General features: G+C 39.3%; 1 protein-coding gene across 2 annotated transcripts in view; it reads right to left on the bottom strand.

Moving 5' to 3' along the window:
* The window catches only part of HEPH (hephaestin), a gene marked incomplete at its 5' end in the record, with an annotated part of 88404 nt that overhangs the window by 37899 nt on the left and 31634 nt on the right, over positions 1-18871 (bottom strand). For both annotated transcript variants that reach the window (XM_082681110.1, XM_082681109.1), the window contains 6 exons: positions 4711-4842; positions 5619-5758; positions 7317-7530; positions 14072-14284; positions 16665-16815; positions 17805-18016. In XM_082681110.1, coding sequence (XP_082537236.1) covers positions 4711-4842; positions 5619-5758; positions 7317-7530; positions 14072-14284; positions 16665-16815; positions 17805-18016 — 1062 coding nt within the window. The remainder of the gene's footprint in view (positions 1-4710; positions 4843-5618; positions 5759-7316; positions 7531-14071; positions 14285-16664; positions 16816-17804; positions 18017-18871) is intronic.

The following is an 18871-nucleotide window of genomic DNA, read 5'->3' as shown; positions in this document are numbered from 1 at the left end:
CCAGGATCAGAGGGCTTCACAGGCGAATACTAACAAACATTTAGAGAAGAGCTAACACCTATCCTTCTCAAACTCTTCCAAAATATAGCAGAGGGAGGAACACTCCCAAACACATTCTACGAGACCACCATCACCCTGATACCAAAACCACACAAGGATGTCACAAAGAAAGAAAACTACAGGTCAATATCACTGATGAATATGGATGCAAAAATCCTCAACAAAATACTAGCAAACAGAATCCAGCAGCACATTAAAAGGATCATACAGCATGGTCAAGTGGGGTTTATTCCAGGAATGCAAGGATTCTTCAATATACACAAATCAATCAATGTGATACACCATATTAACAAAAAGAGGAGAAAAACCATATGATCATCTCAATAGACGCAGAGAAAGCTTTTGACAAAATTCAACCCCCATTTATGATAAAAGCCCTGCCTTCCTCAGGGAAAGCAGGGAAAATTTCCTCAACATAATAAAGGCCATATATGACAAACCCACAGCCAACTTCGTCCTCAATGGTGAAAAACTGAAACCATTTTCACTAAGTTCAGGAACAAGACAAGGTTGCCCACTCTCACCACTATTATTCAACATAGTTTTGGAAGTTTTAGCCACAGCTCTCAGAGGAGAAAAAGAAATAAAAGGAATTCAAATCGGAAAAGAAGAAGTAAAGCTGTCACTGTTTGAATATCACATGATAGTATACATAGAGAATCCTAAAGATGCTAGCAGAAAACTAGTAGAGCTAATCAATGAATTTGGTAAAGTAGCAGGATACAAAATTAATGCACAGAAATCTCTTGCATTCCTATACACTAATGATGAAAAATCTGAAAGTGAAATTAAGAAATCAATCCCATTTACCATTGCAACAAAAAGAATAAAATATCTAGGAATAAACCTACGTAAGGAGTCAAAATACCTGTACACAGAAAATTATAACACACTGAATAAAGAAATTAAAGATGATACAAACAGATGGAGAGATATACAATGTTCTTGGATTAGAAGAATCAATATTGTGGAAATGACTCTACTACCCAAAGCAATCTACAGATTTAATGCAATCCCTATCAAACTACCACTGGCATTTTTCACAGAACTAGAACAAAAAATTTCACAATTTACATGGGAACACAAAGAACCTGAATACCAAAGCAATCTTGAGAAAGAAAAATAAAATGGAGCTGGAGGAATCAGCCTCCCTGTCTTCAGACTATACTACAAATCTACATTCATCAAGACAGTATGATACTGGCACAAAAACAGAAATATAGACAAATGGAACAGGGTAGAAAGCCCAGAGATAAACCCACGCACATATAGCCTCCTTATCTTTGATAAAGGATGCAAGAATATATAGTGGAGAAAAGACAGCCTCTTCAATAAGTGGTGCTGGGAAAACTGGACAGGTACATGTAAAAGTATGAAATTAGAACACTCCCTAACACCTTACACAAAAATATACTCAAAATGGATTAAAGACCTAAATGTAAGACCAGGCACTATCATAATCTTAGAGGAAAACATAGGCAGAATACTCTATGACATAAATCACAGCAAGATCCTTTAGACCCACCTCCTAGAGAAAAGAAAATAAAAACAAATATAAACAAATGAGACCTAATGCAACTTAAAACTTTTACACAGCAAAGGAAACCATAAAGAAGACCAAAAGACAACCCTCAGAATGGGATAAATATTTGCAAATGCAGTCCCTGACAAAGGATTCATCTCCAAAATGTACAAGCCGCTCATGCAGCTCAATATCAAAAATACAAACAACCCAATCCACAAATGGGCAAAAGACCTAAATAGACATTTCTCCAAAGAAGATATACAGATTGCCAACAAACACATGAAAGAATGCTCGACATCTTTAATCATTAGAGAAATGCAAATCAAAACTACAATGAGATATCATCTCACACCAGTCAGAATGGCCATCATCAAAAAATCTAGAAACAATTAATTCTGGAGAGGGTGTGGAGAAATGGGAACACTCTTGCACTGCTGGTGGGAATGTGAATTGGTTCAGCCACTATGGAGAACAGTATGGAAGTTCCTTAAAAAACTACAAATAGAACTACCATATGACCCAGCAATCCCACTACTGGGCATATACCCTGAGAAAACCATAATTCTAAAAGAGTCATGTACCAAAATGTTCATTGCAGCTCTATTTACAATAGCCCAGAGATGGAAACAACCTAAGTGTCCATCATCAGATGAATGGATAAAGAAGATGTGGCACATATATACAATGGAATATTAGTCAGCCATGAAAAGAAACGAAATTGAGCTATTTGTAATGAGGTGGATAGACCTCGAGTCTGTCATACAGAGTGAAGTAAGTCAGAAAGAGAAAGACAAATACTGTATGCTAACATATATATATATATATATATGGAATTTAAGAAAAAATATGTCATGAAGAACCTATGGGTAAGACAGGAATAAAGACACAGACCTACTAGAGAATGGACTTGAGGATATAGGGAGGGGGAAGTGTAAGCTGTGACAAAGCGAGAGAGAGGCATGGACATATATACACTACCAAACGTAAGGTATATAGCTAGTGGGAAGCAGCCGCATAGCACAGGGAGATCAGGTCGGCGCTTTGTCACCGCATGGAGGGGTGGGATAGGGAGGGTGGGAGGGAGGGAGACGCAAGAGGGAAGAGGTATGGGAACATATGTATATGTATAACTGATTCACTTTATTATAAAGCAGAAACTAACACACCATTGTAAAGCAATTATACTCCAATAAAGATGTAAAAAAAAAAAAACTAAAAATAGAATTACCATACGACCCAGCAATCCCACTACTGGGCATATACCCTTAGAAAACCGTAATTCAAAAAGATTCATGGGGCTTCCCTGGTGGCGCAGTGGTTGAGAGTCTGCCTGCCGATGCAGGGTCCACGGGTTCGTGCCTCGGTCCGGGAGGATCCCGCATGTAGCGGAGCGGCTGGGCCCGTGAGCCATGGCCGCTGGCCCTGCGCGTCCGGAGCCTGTGCTCCGCAGCGGGAGGGGCCGCAGCGGTGAGAGGCCCGCGTACCGAAAAAAAAAAAAGATTCATGTACCAAAATGTTCATTGCAGCTCTATTTACAATAGCCAAGACATGGAAGCAACCTGTGTCCATCATCAGATGAATGGATAAAGAAGTTGTGGCACATATATACAATGGAATAATACTCAGCCATAAAAAGAAATGAAATTGAGCTTTTTGTAGTGAGGTGGATGGACCTCCAATCTGTCATACAGAGTGAAGTACGTTAGAAAGAGAAAAAAAATACCGTATGCTAACACATATATATGCAATCTAAGAAAAAAAATAAATCAAAAGGCCATGAAGTACCTATGGGTAAGCTGGGAATAAAGACACAGACCTACTACAGCATGTAGTTGAGGATATGGGGAGGGGCATGGTAAGCTGTGACAAAGTGAGAGCGTGGCATGGACATATATACACTACCAAACGTAAAATAGATAGCTAGTGGGAAGCAGCTGTATAGCCCAGGGAGATCAGCTCGGTGGTTTGTGACCACCTAGAGGGGTGGGATAGGGAGTGTGGGGGGAGCGAGACACAAGAGGAAGAGGTATGGGAACATATGTATATGTATAACTGATTCACTTTGTTTTAAAGCAGAAACTAACACACCATTGTAAAGCAATTATACTCCAATAAAGATGTTAAAAAAAGAATAAAAAAGTAAAATAAAATTTACATACCTTAAAAAACAATGTTTTGTGTATATATATATATATATATATATACACACATATATATGTGGGGTATATATATAGTGTAATATTATTCAGCCTTAAAAAGGAAGGAAACCCTGTCACAAAATACAACATGGATGAACCATGAGAACATTATGCCAAGTGAAGTTATCTAGTCAGAAAAGGTCAAGTACTGTATGATTTTACTTACATGAGCTACCTAGGTCAAATCCATAAAGACAAGAAAGTAGAATGTTGGTTGCCATGAGCTGGGGAAGGAGGAATGGCAAGTTACTATTTAATGGGTATAGAGTTTCAGTTTTGCAAGATGAAAACAGTTCTATGGCTGGATGACAGTGATGGCTACACAACAATGTGAATGTACTTAATGCCACTGAACTGTACACTTAAAATGGTTATGATAGCAAATTTTATGTTTGTTTTGCCACAAATATTTTAAATGGAAAAAGCAGGCAGAAAATCAGTGTTATAGTGACACAATGTGAAAAAGATTCATCCCACTGCTGCTGGCTTGAATCTGGGGGAATTGGGTGTGAGCCAAGGAATGTGGGTGACCTCTAGAAGCTGGAAAGGACAAGGAAATGGATTCTCCCCTAGATTCTCTAGAAAAAACACAGGCCCTGCCAAAACCTTGATTCTAGTCCAGGAAGACCTATGTCAGACCTCTGACCTACAGAACCAGAAGATAATAAATTTGTATTATTTTAAGCCACACACACACACACACACAAGACCTTAGGTGAACAGTCTGTTCTGAGATTGAAAAAATGAGTGTTTCATAGGGACAGATTCAGACTGGGGCTTAGTTCTGGTTAATATTCCTGTTTCTGTTCGCTAAGGACATATATATATATATATATATATATATATATATATAGTTTTTAAAGGAACAAGCCAGAGAGTTGAAACAGAGATGCTTCACGTGTTCCTTCACTAAGTGTTCCCACTCACCAGGCTCAGCAGCCAGTGGCCAGCCGGTGCTAGATTCTAGCACTCCATGGGCATGCACAGAGTAGGGCCGGCTGGCATTGTTCTTGAATACCACAGTTAGAATATCACCAACCTCTCCTCTGATAAGTGGACCTAGTATACACAAAAGAAGAAAAAGTCTCATTAGTAGAATAGTGGAACAGGGACATTAAAGACATTAAAAAAGGGATATACATAGGAGCTCCCTAGATTTAGGAGTTTGCCCGGAGAAAGGGTCCCAAAACTGAAAGTCATGACTGACTCCATTTTTAAATTCAGAAGTCCTTGAGTTGATACTGCTACCCACAGGATAAAGGTACTTCAACAAGATTATGCCTCCAATTATCCCTACTTTTCCCACTCCAACTCTGTATAACAGCCCAAGTTTCTAGATATTCAGGGCTCTGTGGAATAATTGTTGGTAAGGAGTGAGAGTTTGACACAGAGTACAGAATTGCTGGGTTCCCTTCAAGGACCAGTGGGTCCCTTCTGTGTGAAGATAAGAATGATGAAACTCATTGGCTCCTATGAAAGTGAAAAAACTACAGCAATAATTGCAAGGGTGTAAGTGTCATACTAGTTCCCTGTACCATTTTTCCTACTCTTCGATGTTCCTAAGTTCCCTTGCTTTTAGCATTGAAAAAAAAAATCATCACCCTTACAGATCCCTAGATATAGAGGCCTGGAAATACCTGGTTTAGGTTGCAGCAGAATTCATGAATTACCCCCATATGATTGCTTATTTTCATGGATGATTTATAAAATATGACCATAGTTCCACTGTAAGGAAAACTGATAATGGGGAATGGAGAGGCCTTCCTGATATGACATGACCTCCCTAAGAGCATAACAGGTTTCTAGACACTAGGAGGGAAGTGGAATTCCCTTACCTAAGATTCCCAAGTGTTCCTCTGATCCAGTCCTTGGCCGTCGGACCCTGAATGTACCATCAGTGTATTCCCTGAATACAGCTTTCTTGTATCTGGAACCCAGGAGTCCATCTTTGTTGCTCAGGAAGATGTGACCATAACTAGAGGAATCCAAAGAGTGGCATCAGCACCTTGCCCTTAACCCCTCATTTTCAAGTATGGGAAATCTATGTCAGACCCAACCTCATGTCACAGGTATAAGAAGGTGAGGCCTATTCATTCTAATATCAGATTACACACTTTGGATGCATATCTGCAGTTAAAGATGGCATATTTCAATATTTATTTATATTTCCTTGTTTGCCATCATCCAGTTATGAATTTATAGTAAAATTAATCTGGTAAGAATCAGAGCCCTGAACTCTAGCTCAAGCCTTAATGATGTATTAGATGGAATTAGTCTGACAAAGAACAAGGTACAGGTGGTAGGAGAATGGAGAATACTAACTGCTTCTGTTGTTGGTGGATAAGGGGTAGGGAGAGGTAGGAAGAAAATGAAATCTTACAGATTTCTCATTATGGGATGTTTTCCTGTTTACAGAGAACTTTACTATTCATTTTATCATTTGATCGTCCCAATAGGCTGATGAGGTATGTATGTCCTAGAGGTGGAATCCAGTGATCTAGAGGTGACAGGGCTTATCTTCATTGATACTATCAGCCAGAAAGGGAGCCAGGGCTTGGATTAAAGGCTGCTCAAGTTCTTTCAACTATACCACATCACTTTAAAGATGAGTAAGCCAGAGTCCAGAAAAGGGACTTAATTTTTTCTAGCTTGCAGTACAAGTTAGCAAGAAGGCTTCAACCTTCAAAAACCAACAGAAAGATTGGCAAAGGGTAGTGAGAACACCAAAAATAAACTATAGTTGAAATTGCTAAACTGTACCATAATTTCCATTCTCCACTCCTTCCTTTTTAGTAATAGAATCACCTAGGTTTTAGCTGAGCACATGGCTGCCTAACCAGAGATTACACTTCCTGGACTTTCTTGCAGCTAGGTATGGCCATATGAATAAGTTCAGGAAAATGGGGTTTCAGAGAAAGTAATGTATTACAACTTCAGGTCATTGCCTCACAGACAATGCTGCTTGCCATGGATTTAGTGTCCATTTCTTGATAGCTGGGAGTGACTACAACTGGAAGAGATGTCTTAGTTCCAGAGATGAAAGCAAGTGTTATGGGTAACTAGTTAACCTATTGGTCCCGAACTGCTCATATTTGTACTTAAGCAAGAAATAAAATTCTAACATATTTAAGCCACTCTATTTTGGCCTTTTTCTTCTATACAGCTTAGCCTCTATCTTAATGACATTTTGTCAAGGGACATCTGAGCTTGGGGACATTCAGTCCCTTGAGTATATTCCCTATAAAGTTTAAGTCCCAATATCAGTGCTTCTGGCTAACCAGAGGAAAGGATGCCAAGACTGAGAGCATGAGGATGTGGGCAAGGTTTTACTTCAGCTCTACAGTATAACAACATAGACAAAGCACTGAGTACCAGCTTACCTGTGTTCTAGTTCTTCCTCTAGATTTGTTGGTATCTTATTAGTTGACTTCAGATAAGTGCCTCCACAGCTCAGAATTTCAGTATCCTCCTCCATTTCAGTAAAATGGTCCAGAGTCTTTGAAAGTGTGATCACTTCTTTTCTGAAGCCTTACCTGTCCTTCTCAGACTGGTTGTGCCATTCTAGTTCCCAGCTCCTGTCAGGGCAATAGTCCCACTCCATCTCTTCTGCCATGATGTAGTAGATCCTTGCAGCTTGGTAATGTTGACGAGAGTTGGCTTGGTGGCCAGGACACTGGGAGACATTATAGATTGCCCTCATTCCTGCTTCTCTATGGCTGCCTGCCTGGCAGTAAATTTCAAATGTCCCTGAGGTAGGAACAGAGAGAAAAACCTGAATCAAAACACCCCTGTATAGTGTCTGAGGGAGTTCCTACTTCTCTCTAGGCATATTGCAGAGAGTGGGTAGTTTTAGATAAGGTTTTTCCATGCATTAGATAAAAGATTATTACAAGTTTATTGAGAGCAATGAGCACAGAGTTTAAGAGCTCTGGTGCCAAAGCTACATTGTCTGGGTTTAAAACTAAACCTGCCACTAGGATGACCAGCTCCTCCCTGTTTACCAAGGGCTTCTCTAGTTTTAGCACTGAAAGTCCCATGCCCCTGGAAACTCCTCAGTTCTGAGCAAACCGGGATGGTCAGTCACCCTATTTGACACTTATTTTCTATATAACCTTCAGGAAAATTTTAAGCCTCTGTATGTTTCAGTTTCCTCATGGTAAAGTGGGGAGCATTTTACTTAATAGGATTTTTTTAGAATTAAACACAATAATATGTAGATATTGCTTGGCACATTATAGAGTAAATGTTCAATAAGTGAAACTATAAGTAAGTAAATAAAGCTGTAATTATTATTTAAAGGAAGAAATTGACCAATTTTCTCCCTTCCTACCAAGTCTCAAAGAAATAAATGTGGGCTTATATATATATATGAATTTCTTGATCACAAGAATTCTTACATCAGAGAGCTTTGGAATGGCTTCCCCTAGGTTTTTTACAATGAAATATTTGGATATCAGTCTTAAATGTCTGAATTATAGAGCTGCCTGGATCTAATCTCAAGATCCAGATTTCTATGTCAAGGACACATAGGCTCATAGACTATTGATCAGGAGAAACTAACTTTTTTACATTTTCCCCAGTATTACTTCCTTTACTGCTGACTGCCTATACCACCACTACAAATTCCTCCTAGCTTTTAAAGGCCTCTATGAGCTAGCTGAAAACTATTGATGCAATCCCACTTACCACTCTGTCCCAAACTCATCAGTGCTTTAACTAAATCTGTCCCTGATTGCCCCTCTCACATATCTCATTCTTATCTTGGAATTTTCACTCATGTTATTTTTACTTTTCTGGAATAGACCTGCCCATCCCCTTCCCCATAAATATCTATAAGTGTTCACTCATTCTCCAAGACCCAATTCATGCTTCATCTCTTCCAGAAAGTCCTCGCTGACTACTCTGGCCCACATTGGACTTTATGTTCTTGACCTCTCTACTCTTAAAACACTTTACATATAAATCACATGGTTAAGGACTAAGTGCTCCTCTCTTTAAAAAACAGTCCTTTCCACTAGTTTATAGACTTCTTGAAAAAATCTAATATTTTCTTTCCATATCTACTTTCTGACTTTTCAATTTCCCTTATACCCCAAATCTATTCCATCAATAAATCCTATCATCTCTTCCCTCACAGTCATCCTTCTGTTTCCACTCTCACTTCCTTAGTCAAAGCCACTATCGTCTCTCACCTGGAAAACTTCAATGGTCTCACAACTGTCTTCTCTGTTTCTCCCTCCCACCTCAAACATTCTCCAAACAAGATACAGGGTCCTCTTTAACAAATATGATCCAGAGCACATTGCTGCCTTGTTTAAATGCTCCATTCATACTCAGAATACAATTCAAGTTCCTGACTGTGGTCTATAAGGCCTTATATAATATGACTCTTGCCAACCTCTATGATTTCATATGATGTCAGGCTTCTCCTTGCTCACTACACTCCAACCATACTGGCCTGCTTTCTGACCCTTGAACAAACCACGTTTATTCCCACCTTGAGACATTTACACTTGCTTGTCCCTCTGCTCGGAATATTCTGCTCAGAGATCTTCATATAACTCCTTCCTCCCCATTACTTAGATCTTAAATGTCACAATCTCAGAGTGGTCTTCCCTAAATAACTTCTCTAAAGCTCCAATCAGTTCATCACACCATTGTATTTTATTTCCTTCATGACATATATCATGATCTGAAATTATCTTATTATTTTATGTGTGTGTGTTTGTTGTAGATCTCCCCTGGGAGTAAGTATCATGTCTATCTTTTCACCTCTCTATCCCAGTCTTAGCACATGGAATGTGTGCAATAAATATGTGTTGAGTGAATGAATTTCTGTGCAAATGAATGACTGCATACACTGTCCAAACATCATAGCTTAGGGGTTGGTATGGAGAAGAAAGTCTGATGATCACTGGAGGGAATGGGAAAAGATAGAAGCCTTTTTGGGAGAATCATATGACCTAGGACTATCACATCATCTCATATGGACATTGTTGTCCAAGGTGATTCTTTTTTTAAAAAAAATTTATTTATTAATTTGGCTTCACCAGGTCTTAGTTGTAGCACATGGGATCTTTAGTTGCACCATGTGGGTTCTAGTTCCCTGACCAGGGATTGAACCCGGGCCCCCTGCATTGAGAGTGTTGAGTCTTAGTCACTGGACCATGAGGGAAGTCCCCAAGTTGCTTCTTTTTCAACGCTTTTCTGCCTTTGGCATATGAGTCTCCTCCTACCTCTGTGACCAATTTTTTTCTGTCTCCTTAACCTGGTTTGTCTTCTCCCTTCTACCACTTAAATGTTGATTTTTGCTTTAAGTTTTATTTCCTATAACTTTACATGCTAAAGGACTTCAACTATGAAAATACTCAAATCTCTCTCTCTAGCCTGGACTTTTCCTCCAATGTTTATATTTCTACCCACAGCTATCTGCTGTAAAGTCCACACCACTTGGACTTCACAAGAAATGTGAAGTAATAATGTGAAGTAATAAATGTTCTCTTTGCTGCTGAGAAATCTAACATGAAGTTGGTGGAAAATAGCACATTACAAGCTCTAGCCTCTTTTTCTGCCACTTTCCCTGGATATCAAAGCTCTAGTATCAGTGGTTCTTTCGGAAAAGCTGAGGTGTATTATTCGGGACATTTTTAAGTGCAAAATCATCATTTCTATTAAAGGTAATTAATATTTGAAATTAAAATATTATTAGAATTTAAAGCAAAGCAAAAACAGGATTAAAAATGTCACCGATAAACCCACAACACTCACACTCCTAGCATTTTGCTGCATTTTTTTCTGGGAATTTATTCTTCTGTTTTGTTAAACATAATTGTAAGCATCCAGCAAACAACATGTTGAATCTCCATGGTAATGCTTTAAGTCATCTGCAAAGCTGCTTAATTGCATATTTATATTTACCAATCTTCATTGCTACCCCTTTTTCTAGAATTCCAAAGCCAGATTCTGGTTCTGGCTTTTCCATTAACTTGGAAATTTTGTCCTGTCTTTGGGGAACTACTTACAATGGCCTCTCTCAGTCTTAATCAGAGACTAAACTCTCAAGGTAGAATGAAGGAGACTTCAGATTAAAGAGATTACCTAGGAGTAAGAATCAACAGGGGTTGATGAAGAAGGGGCAAGAGGAAAAAAATTTAGAGCTGACGTTCCTAACATGAGAAAATCATTTTCCCCCCTCCAGATCTCTGTCTCTTCCACCCATTAGCAAAATAAGTGAAAGATGATCTCAAAGGGGCTGTACCAGTTCAAACATTCTATGACTCGAGGATTGTTCAGAAAGAGGAGAGTTTGAAAGGACTGGAAAATGCAAAGGTAAAAAGAGCCTGGGCTTTTTCTAATAAGAAAACTCAGAAATCTTGACCAAGATTAACCTTTTAAGCCTTTACTGTTATAAACCCATTCACTGCCTCTCTTCCCATGTTTTTAAGCCATCTACAGTCACTCTCCTTGGGCCTTAGTGTGGCACAAAAATAATTTCACTCATCCAGAGTAAGAATGAGCCCCACAGAGGCATATAAACCTGGCTGGGTAGCCTGGCTAATTTCATAGGAAGGATATTAAACCTAGGATTTGACTTTGGGACCAAGGCTAGAGAGATGGGTCTTTCTTTCTCAGAAGTTCCCCACCCTAGCACTCACTACAAGCACTTAATTCTATTGTCCCTTTCAGCCCCATTAATGGTTATTTTTAATTTGCTAACAACAACTCTTCTTGACCAAGAAAGTATCCTAGGTAGATGGGGAGAAATGAGGACCCAAGTGATGTTTTTTGTCAAGTTTTTGTCAAACCCAGTGCCAGGCTGAAATTGTTAATTTGTCAAGGAAACTTCCTTTGTTTAAGGATTTTTTTCTCAAATATGAATGGAATTTACAGAACTAAAATAAAACTTTCGTGGGAACTGCATTTAACTGACAGATTTTTCTTGCCAACACTATTGCCACCTACTGCCTGGACAAAAGAATATACCTCAGGCACTGCAAAGAGAAATTACTATATTTCTGTTTTTAGTATAGATCAATGAGACGGGATAGAAACCCCAGAGATAAACCCATGCACATATGGTCACCTTATCTTTGATAAAGGAGGCAAGAATATACAATGGAGAAAAGAGAGCCTCTTCAATAAGTGGTGCTGGGAAAACTGGACAGCCACATGTAAAAGAATGAAATTAGAACACTTCCTAACACCATACACAAAAATAAACTCAAAATGGGTTAAAGACCTAAATGTAAGACTAGACACTATAAAACTCTTAGAAGAAAACAGGCAGAACACTCTATGACATAAATCACAGCAAGATCCTTTTTGACCAACCTCCTAGAGAAATGGAAATAAAAACAAAACAAAATTAAAAAAATGGGACCTAATAAACTTAAAAGCTTTTTCACAGCAAAGGAAACCATAAACAAGATGAAAAGACAACCCTCAGAATGGAAGAAAATATTTGCAAATGAAGCAACTGACAAGGGTTAATCTCCAAAATATACAAGCAGCTTATGCAGCTCAATAGCAAAAGAACAACAACCCAATCCAAAAATGGGCAGAAGACCTAAATATACATTTCTCCAAAGATATATAGATTGCCAAGAAACACATGAAAAGATGTTCAACATCACTAATTATTAGAGAAATGCAAATCAAAACTACAATGAGGTATCACCTCACACTGGTCAGATGGCCATCATCAAAAAATCTAGAAACAATAAATGCTGGAGAGGGTATGGAGTAAAGGGAACACTCTTGAACTGTTGGTGGGAATGTAAATTGATACTACCACTATGGATAACAGTATGGAGGTTTCTTAAAAAACTAAAAATAGAACTACCATACGACCCAGCAATCCCACTACTGGGTATATACCGTGTGAAAACCGTAATTCAAAAATAATCGTGTACCACAATGTTCACTGCAGCACTATTTACAATAGCCAGGACATGGAAGCAAACTAAGTGTCCATCGACAGATGAATGGATAAAGAAGATGTGGCACATATATACAATGGAATATTACTCAGCCATAAAACGAAACGAAATTGGGTTATTTGTAGTGAGGTGCATGGACCTAGATTTTGTCATACAGAGTGAAGTAAGTCATAAAGAGAAAAAAATTACCACATGCTAACGCATATATATGGAATCTAAAAAGAAAAAAAAAAGGTTCTGATTATCCTAGGGACAGGACAGGAATAAAGACACAGACGTTGAGAATCGACTTGAGGACACGGGGAGGGGGGAAGGTTAAGCTGGGACGAAGTGAGAGAGTAGCATTGACATATCTACACTACCGAGTGTAAAACAGATAGCTAGTGGGAAGCAGCTGCATAGTACAGGGAGATCAGCTCGGTGTTTTGTGACCATGTAGAGGCGTGAGAGAGAGTCTCAAGAGAGAGGGATTTTGGGGATATGTGTACACATATAGCTGACTCACTTTGTTACACAGAAGAAACTAACAGAATATTGTAACCCAATTAAACTCCAATAAAGATGCTAAAAACATAATCAAAATATACAAAAAAGAGAAATGACTGCTACGTTATGAAATATCAGACACAGATGGAATCTGGAGAAACATTCTAGTCAAATTTCATCATGAAAGAAGGATAGGGAGAGGGAAAGGGAGGAGGAGAGGGAAGGAAGGAGGGACAGAGGAAGAAAGAGAAGAAAGGAAGAGAGGGAGAGAGGGGGAAGAATGAACAAAAAATAAAAAGAAGGAAGAAATCTAGCCACAGAGAGGGGAAGTAATTAGACAAAACTTGGACAGCAAGTTAATGAAAGAGCCTGGACTAGAAGTTCCTGTGTTCTGATTCCTAGGCTGCAAATGTTACAGCACACTTCGCCCCCCACTCCCACCAGAAGTTTGCAAAACTCCTCACAGAATATCAGAGTTGGAAGCACTTATAGGTACATCTCATGGACCTCTTTTCCAGTGCAAGAGTTAAATCTATAGAATCTCTACATGGCCAAGGGTCTATGCAACCAAGTCTACCCTCTGCCTATACAAGAATTGCCCTGATACTGGGCAGCATCCCTACTTCTCTCCTGTTGTTTCAGAAAAGAGCTTCCTCAGCTCTTTATTCTGCCTGCAACTGAGAAGAGAATCCAAATAACCAAAACATGGAGTACACATTGAGGAAGGAGAAGACACAACTGTTTTGAAAAGTTCACAAGTACCCTCAACATGACTTTCCTTTTCTCTTCACCAGCCCCCCACCTCACCCAGTCCAATGCCCAATAAAGTTTCTCAGCCTAGGGCCAGCTGCTAAAGCACTTACCAGGGTTGTCAGGCTGCATGATGGCCATAACAAAAGTGTGAGGAAAGAGCATGGCTGCACTCTTTCTCATGCCCTGAAGCTGCACAGTGTTGCCCTGGAACGTGACCCCATGCACATCAGTCTCTGTGCCCAGGCCAACCAGGTGCCAGGCCACTGTGTCACCCTTGCACATGTCCAGCCTGGGCAAGTTAGAGAACAGAAACCCGTTAATGGCTGGAAAACAAAAACACAAGACAGGATGGGGAGGTGAGACCAGACTACTTGGGCACCAGCCAGCAGCATGGCATCAGCTCTGTACTAAGTTTTCCCACAACTTGAAATTTCTGAGTCATTCTCAACTCCTCTGCCTTCTTCCCTAAGCCACTTTAGTTCTACTTATGAAGATCTGCCTCTTGGGACGAGGGCCCTATTGTCCTTTCTGGCTTTACCTGCTGCCCCTCCTCCACCATACTTCACATCCTGGCAAAACTGAACTACTCTCCACTCCCACAACTCTTTCACACACTTACACACACACACACACACACACACACACACACACACACTCACACACACACACACACGTATTAATCTTTCCTATTCCCACTTTCTTGAAACTCTTCTCCCTTGGATTCTATAGCACCAAATGTCCCTGGTTCTCCTATAACTTTTCTGAATGTTCCTCCTCCATCTTATACTCATTCTCCATGCCTCTGTAAAGTGTTGGAGTTCCCCAAGGTTCCTTCCTCAGCTTTCAATCTGTTTCTTCCTTTTCATCTTCACTCCCACTGCCTTATTTCTGGCTCTCAACATCTCTGGTCTGAACTCCCACACGAAAGCCTCCTCCCTGGTACTCCTACCTATATCTTATCCTCTCACTCTCTTTCACACACACATACACACCTTTATCCTGTGAGCTCTATTTGCCTCTGTATTCCCAGGACCTTAAACATGGTAGGCACGTAGAAAATACTTGTTGATTTTTCACAGGCTGTTCCCTTTTCCTGGAATAAACTTTCCCTCTGGTTTCTCTCTACAGCAAATTACTACATATCCATCATGCACTAGCTCAAATATCATCTACCCTGTAAAGCAGTTTTTGCACTCTTTCTGGCTTCCTTGAAACTTTTCTCCCCACAAAATTCTGAAATGTCACTTACCACAGAGTCCAGTGATTTAAGTACAAATTTATCTCCCACACTAGATTGACCTAGCATGAAGCACATCATTTTTTCCAAGCACCTCGCATGTTACCTAGTACTTATCAGTTGTCAAATAAATTCATACTGGAATAAACTTGGTTTGTAGACTGTATTACTTTTTCCAACTGATGTAACTGATTGGTAATGAGAAGCAAGAGATAGAGCCAAAAGACAACACACTCGTTCTTGACCCTCTCCCACCCTGCATACTCCGCTCAAAAATACAGGGAGACCTGCTTGAAGCTGATCCCTTTTCAATGTTCCTACATCCACTGGAACCAGCTTTAATGAGTAACTTTATTTGATAATCCCCTGGGATGCTGATGGAACCATCGCTAACTGCTTGATTCTGCTTCCCCTACCTATAATGTTTGATTGCAAAGTTATTCAGACTTCAAGGCTCAGTCAAGCACTTCCTTCTTCCAGGAATCCTTTAACTGGATTGTTCCTCATTAATGTTCTCCTTTTCTGAATGCTATGTCACTTAAAAGCTGTTCCACACAATTTAGCACTTAATTATAGTCTGTCTTGAATATTCTATAATTGTTTCATGGGTGTTAGTTTCATTTCATTGCAAAATGCTGAGAGTTCCTTACAAACTTGGACCATGAATCCCCATTAATTCACTCACCCACCCACCTATTCATTAATTTAGTAGTTCACTAGTTCAATAACTACTTACTATATATTAGACCATGTAAAAGATACACAGATAAACAACAAACAATACTCACCTTTAAGGAGACTACACTCTAGCAGAAGTCAAAAGGCACGTAACAAATAACTACAATATTTTGGAGTGTATGGAACTTGCTATTGAAAGAGTCTGATAAAAATACAATAGTAGTTAGTAAGAGGGTATCATCATCCTGGGACTTGGTAATAAGAAATGAGGAGGAGGTAGCTTTTGAGTAGGGCCTTAGAAAATGAGAAGAATTTCCACTGGCTAAGAGCAAAAATGTAAGGAGGGGTATTTCAAGTGGAGGACAAATCATTACAAAAGCATGGACTCAGAAGAGTACAAGGTATGTCTATATAGAGAAAATATCCCTATTTGGCTGGAGTATGGGGTTGGGAAGCAAGAATAGCGGGTGATAAGAAAGAAGAAGATAAGACTGGAAAGGTATCATCCCAGCTTACTCTCCTCATTCTCTAGCGGATTCTTTGTGTGCAGTCCTCATTTTACAGTATCTTTTTCTAGTGTCTCCCATACTGTGTAACACAGAACAAAGCACAAGAAAGGACTAAGTATAAGATATGTTGTCTTAGGTTTAATACCTTGATGTAGCTTGTCTCTTGGGAAGAGATGACCGATAGGATCAATGTTTTCAGGAATGGATCATGATTAAATCTAGGCTAGATTTTACTTATAATCTCTCAGTTGTAGCTTAGGGTAAAAGCACTCCCCATACCATGCATCCGATTAGAGTCTTGGAAACCCTTGAAATCCTCTGAGATCAGTCGGGAATCCAACATAGCAGCTGCTTGATTGGCATTGCTGTACCAGCTCTTGTTCTCATCCAACACAGTGAAAAGGAGAAAGAATTCTTTATCCACTCCTTTCTGTAGTCCCAGTGGAAGAAAACAGAGTGGGAATAACCACAGTTTCAGCAGTTGTGGACTGTGCAGCTCCAGAGCCCAATGATCCCTGATTATTTTCTATTTCCTTTTCCAAACACAGATCCAAGCCCATATCTCCTGCCTAGAGCTGCAGTTGCTTGCTGTAAAGTTTTTCCTCAGGTAACTTCAAATTGCAGGTGGGTGAAGGGGGTTAGAATAAAGTGATAAGACTGGAGGGGAGGGATGTATGAAAGAGGCACAAGATTGTGCACAAGATTGATGAAGAGGTACAGAGTGTGATAGAAGAGAGCCTGGAATCAATTAAGGGAAGGAGTGGGGAAAGACGGCTGGGAGATCGGGGAGGGGGTGGCAGAGGATTCTATGGGAATGGAGAAGCTAGAAAATAAAAGAAAAAATAATTATACTAATTACTAACTTACTATTATTTTATTATTAATTTTAGTAATATTATTATTATTACTGCTAACATTTACTGAGTCTTTACTAGGTATCAGACACTGTGCCAAGCACTTTATATGGATTATTTTAATTAGTGTTCACAGAAACTCAAGATACCTTCTTCTATTGTTAACCCTTTACTGTAGATGAGGAAACTGAGACAAAGAGAGGTTAAGTAATTTGCCCAAGGTTAAACAGCTAAGATTTATGGGCTGGTTATGAAAGAAGGCAAGAAAATAGTAGGGCAGAGTTAGGAATTAGGAGCAAGGTTTAAGGGCCACTGAGGTTAAAACAATGAGGAGATGTTGGGAGAATATAAAATAGAAAGGAATAGAGACTAAGGAAGATATGTGTTTGTGAATAAAAGAATAGCATGCAAGATAGCATGAAGTCACCAACTATTAATTTCTGATTCAATAACTTTTGTTTTTATTCCTTCACTACTAGAACCCAGTTCCATGCTTAACTCCTATTCAGCAACCCAACCTCATCATCTTCCCAGCAGGCTTTCCAGCCAGAAACCATGGCAATACCTGCTTGCCATCTGCACCCAAGGCACCAGCCTTGCACACAAGCAGGGGGCCCACCAGACCAGAATTTGTATCTCTTATGGGATCAGCAGCAGAGAAGTACATCCAGGTGAGACAGGCAGGATCCTGAGCAGTGGGGCCAGCATTGGGAGGGACTGTCCAGCGGTATGTTACTTTCTCAAAGGGCTTAGCCACCAACCCAGGGTGGGATGAGCCTATAGGAAAAGACATAGAATTCATTACTCACATTGGCTAGAGTGAGTATCATCATCTCCAAACAGTGAAGTAAAGATCATAATCTACAAATGCATTTTGGAGTAGCAGTAGGAGAAGCAGCAACATAAAATATAGAATATTAAAAAAGGTTCTGAGTAGGAGTCAAGAGACTAGAGTTTGGTTTCTGGTTCTGCCACTACTTGTGATATGAACTGGGGAAATTTAAATTTCCCTAGGTTTCAGTTTTCCAAACTCATAGGACCCAAGGATTGAAAGAACTTTTAAAACTTATTTGGAATATCCCTCACTTAAAAACATACATTCATCTCCTCTTGTAGTCCTACCTCTGCTTAAAAGTATCCAGAGATAGAAGACTCACTACCTACCATCATAGCCTGTTTAATCTTTGAATGGTTCTAACTGTTGAACATATTTTCCTCTCTATGTGTATTCATGTATGTATGGATGTGTATATGTTTTGTATGTATGTGTGTGCGTGTGTGTGTATATATGATACTAAGGCTGTAATTCCTTAAATAGACACAAGTCATGGTCAGGCAATTCACAGAAATTTTATTTTATATGTTCAAACCTATTAGTAATCAAATTAGTACAAGTGAAAATATAATTTTTTTGCCTGTCAAATTAACAAAATTTTACAAATTATAATAATCAGTTCTGGTGATAAGTGGTTCAAATGGCACTTACTCCTCTCACTCACCTATTAAAAGGGTAAGTGTAAATAAAAATAACCATTTTAGAAAAAATGTTGACAGAATGTATCAAAAGCCTTAAAAAGTTTATGTCCACAAAAAAAGTAAGATACAAAATAAATACTGAAAAGAATGTTCAAC

The sequence above is a fragment of the Grampus griseus genome (assembly GCF_964374135.1).
Source record: "Grampus griseus genome assembly, chromosome: X".
In the NCBI taxonomy this organism is placed as follows: domain Eukaryota; kingdom Metazoa; phylum Chordata; class Mammalia; order Artiodactyla; family Delphinidae; genus Grampus; species Grampus griseus.
This window is presented reverse-complemented; position numbering and strand designations above follow the sequence as displayed.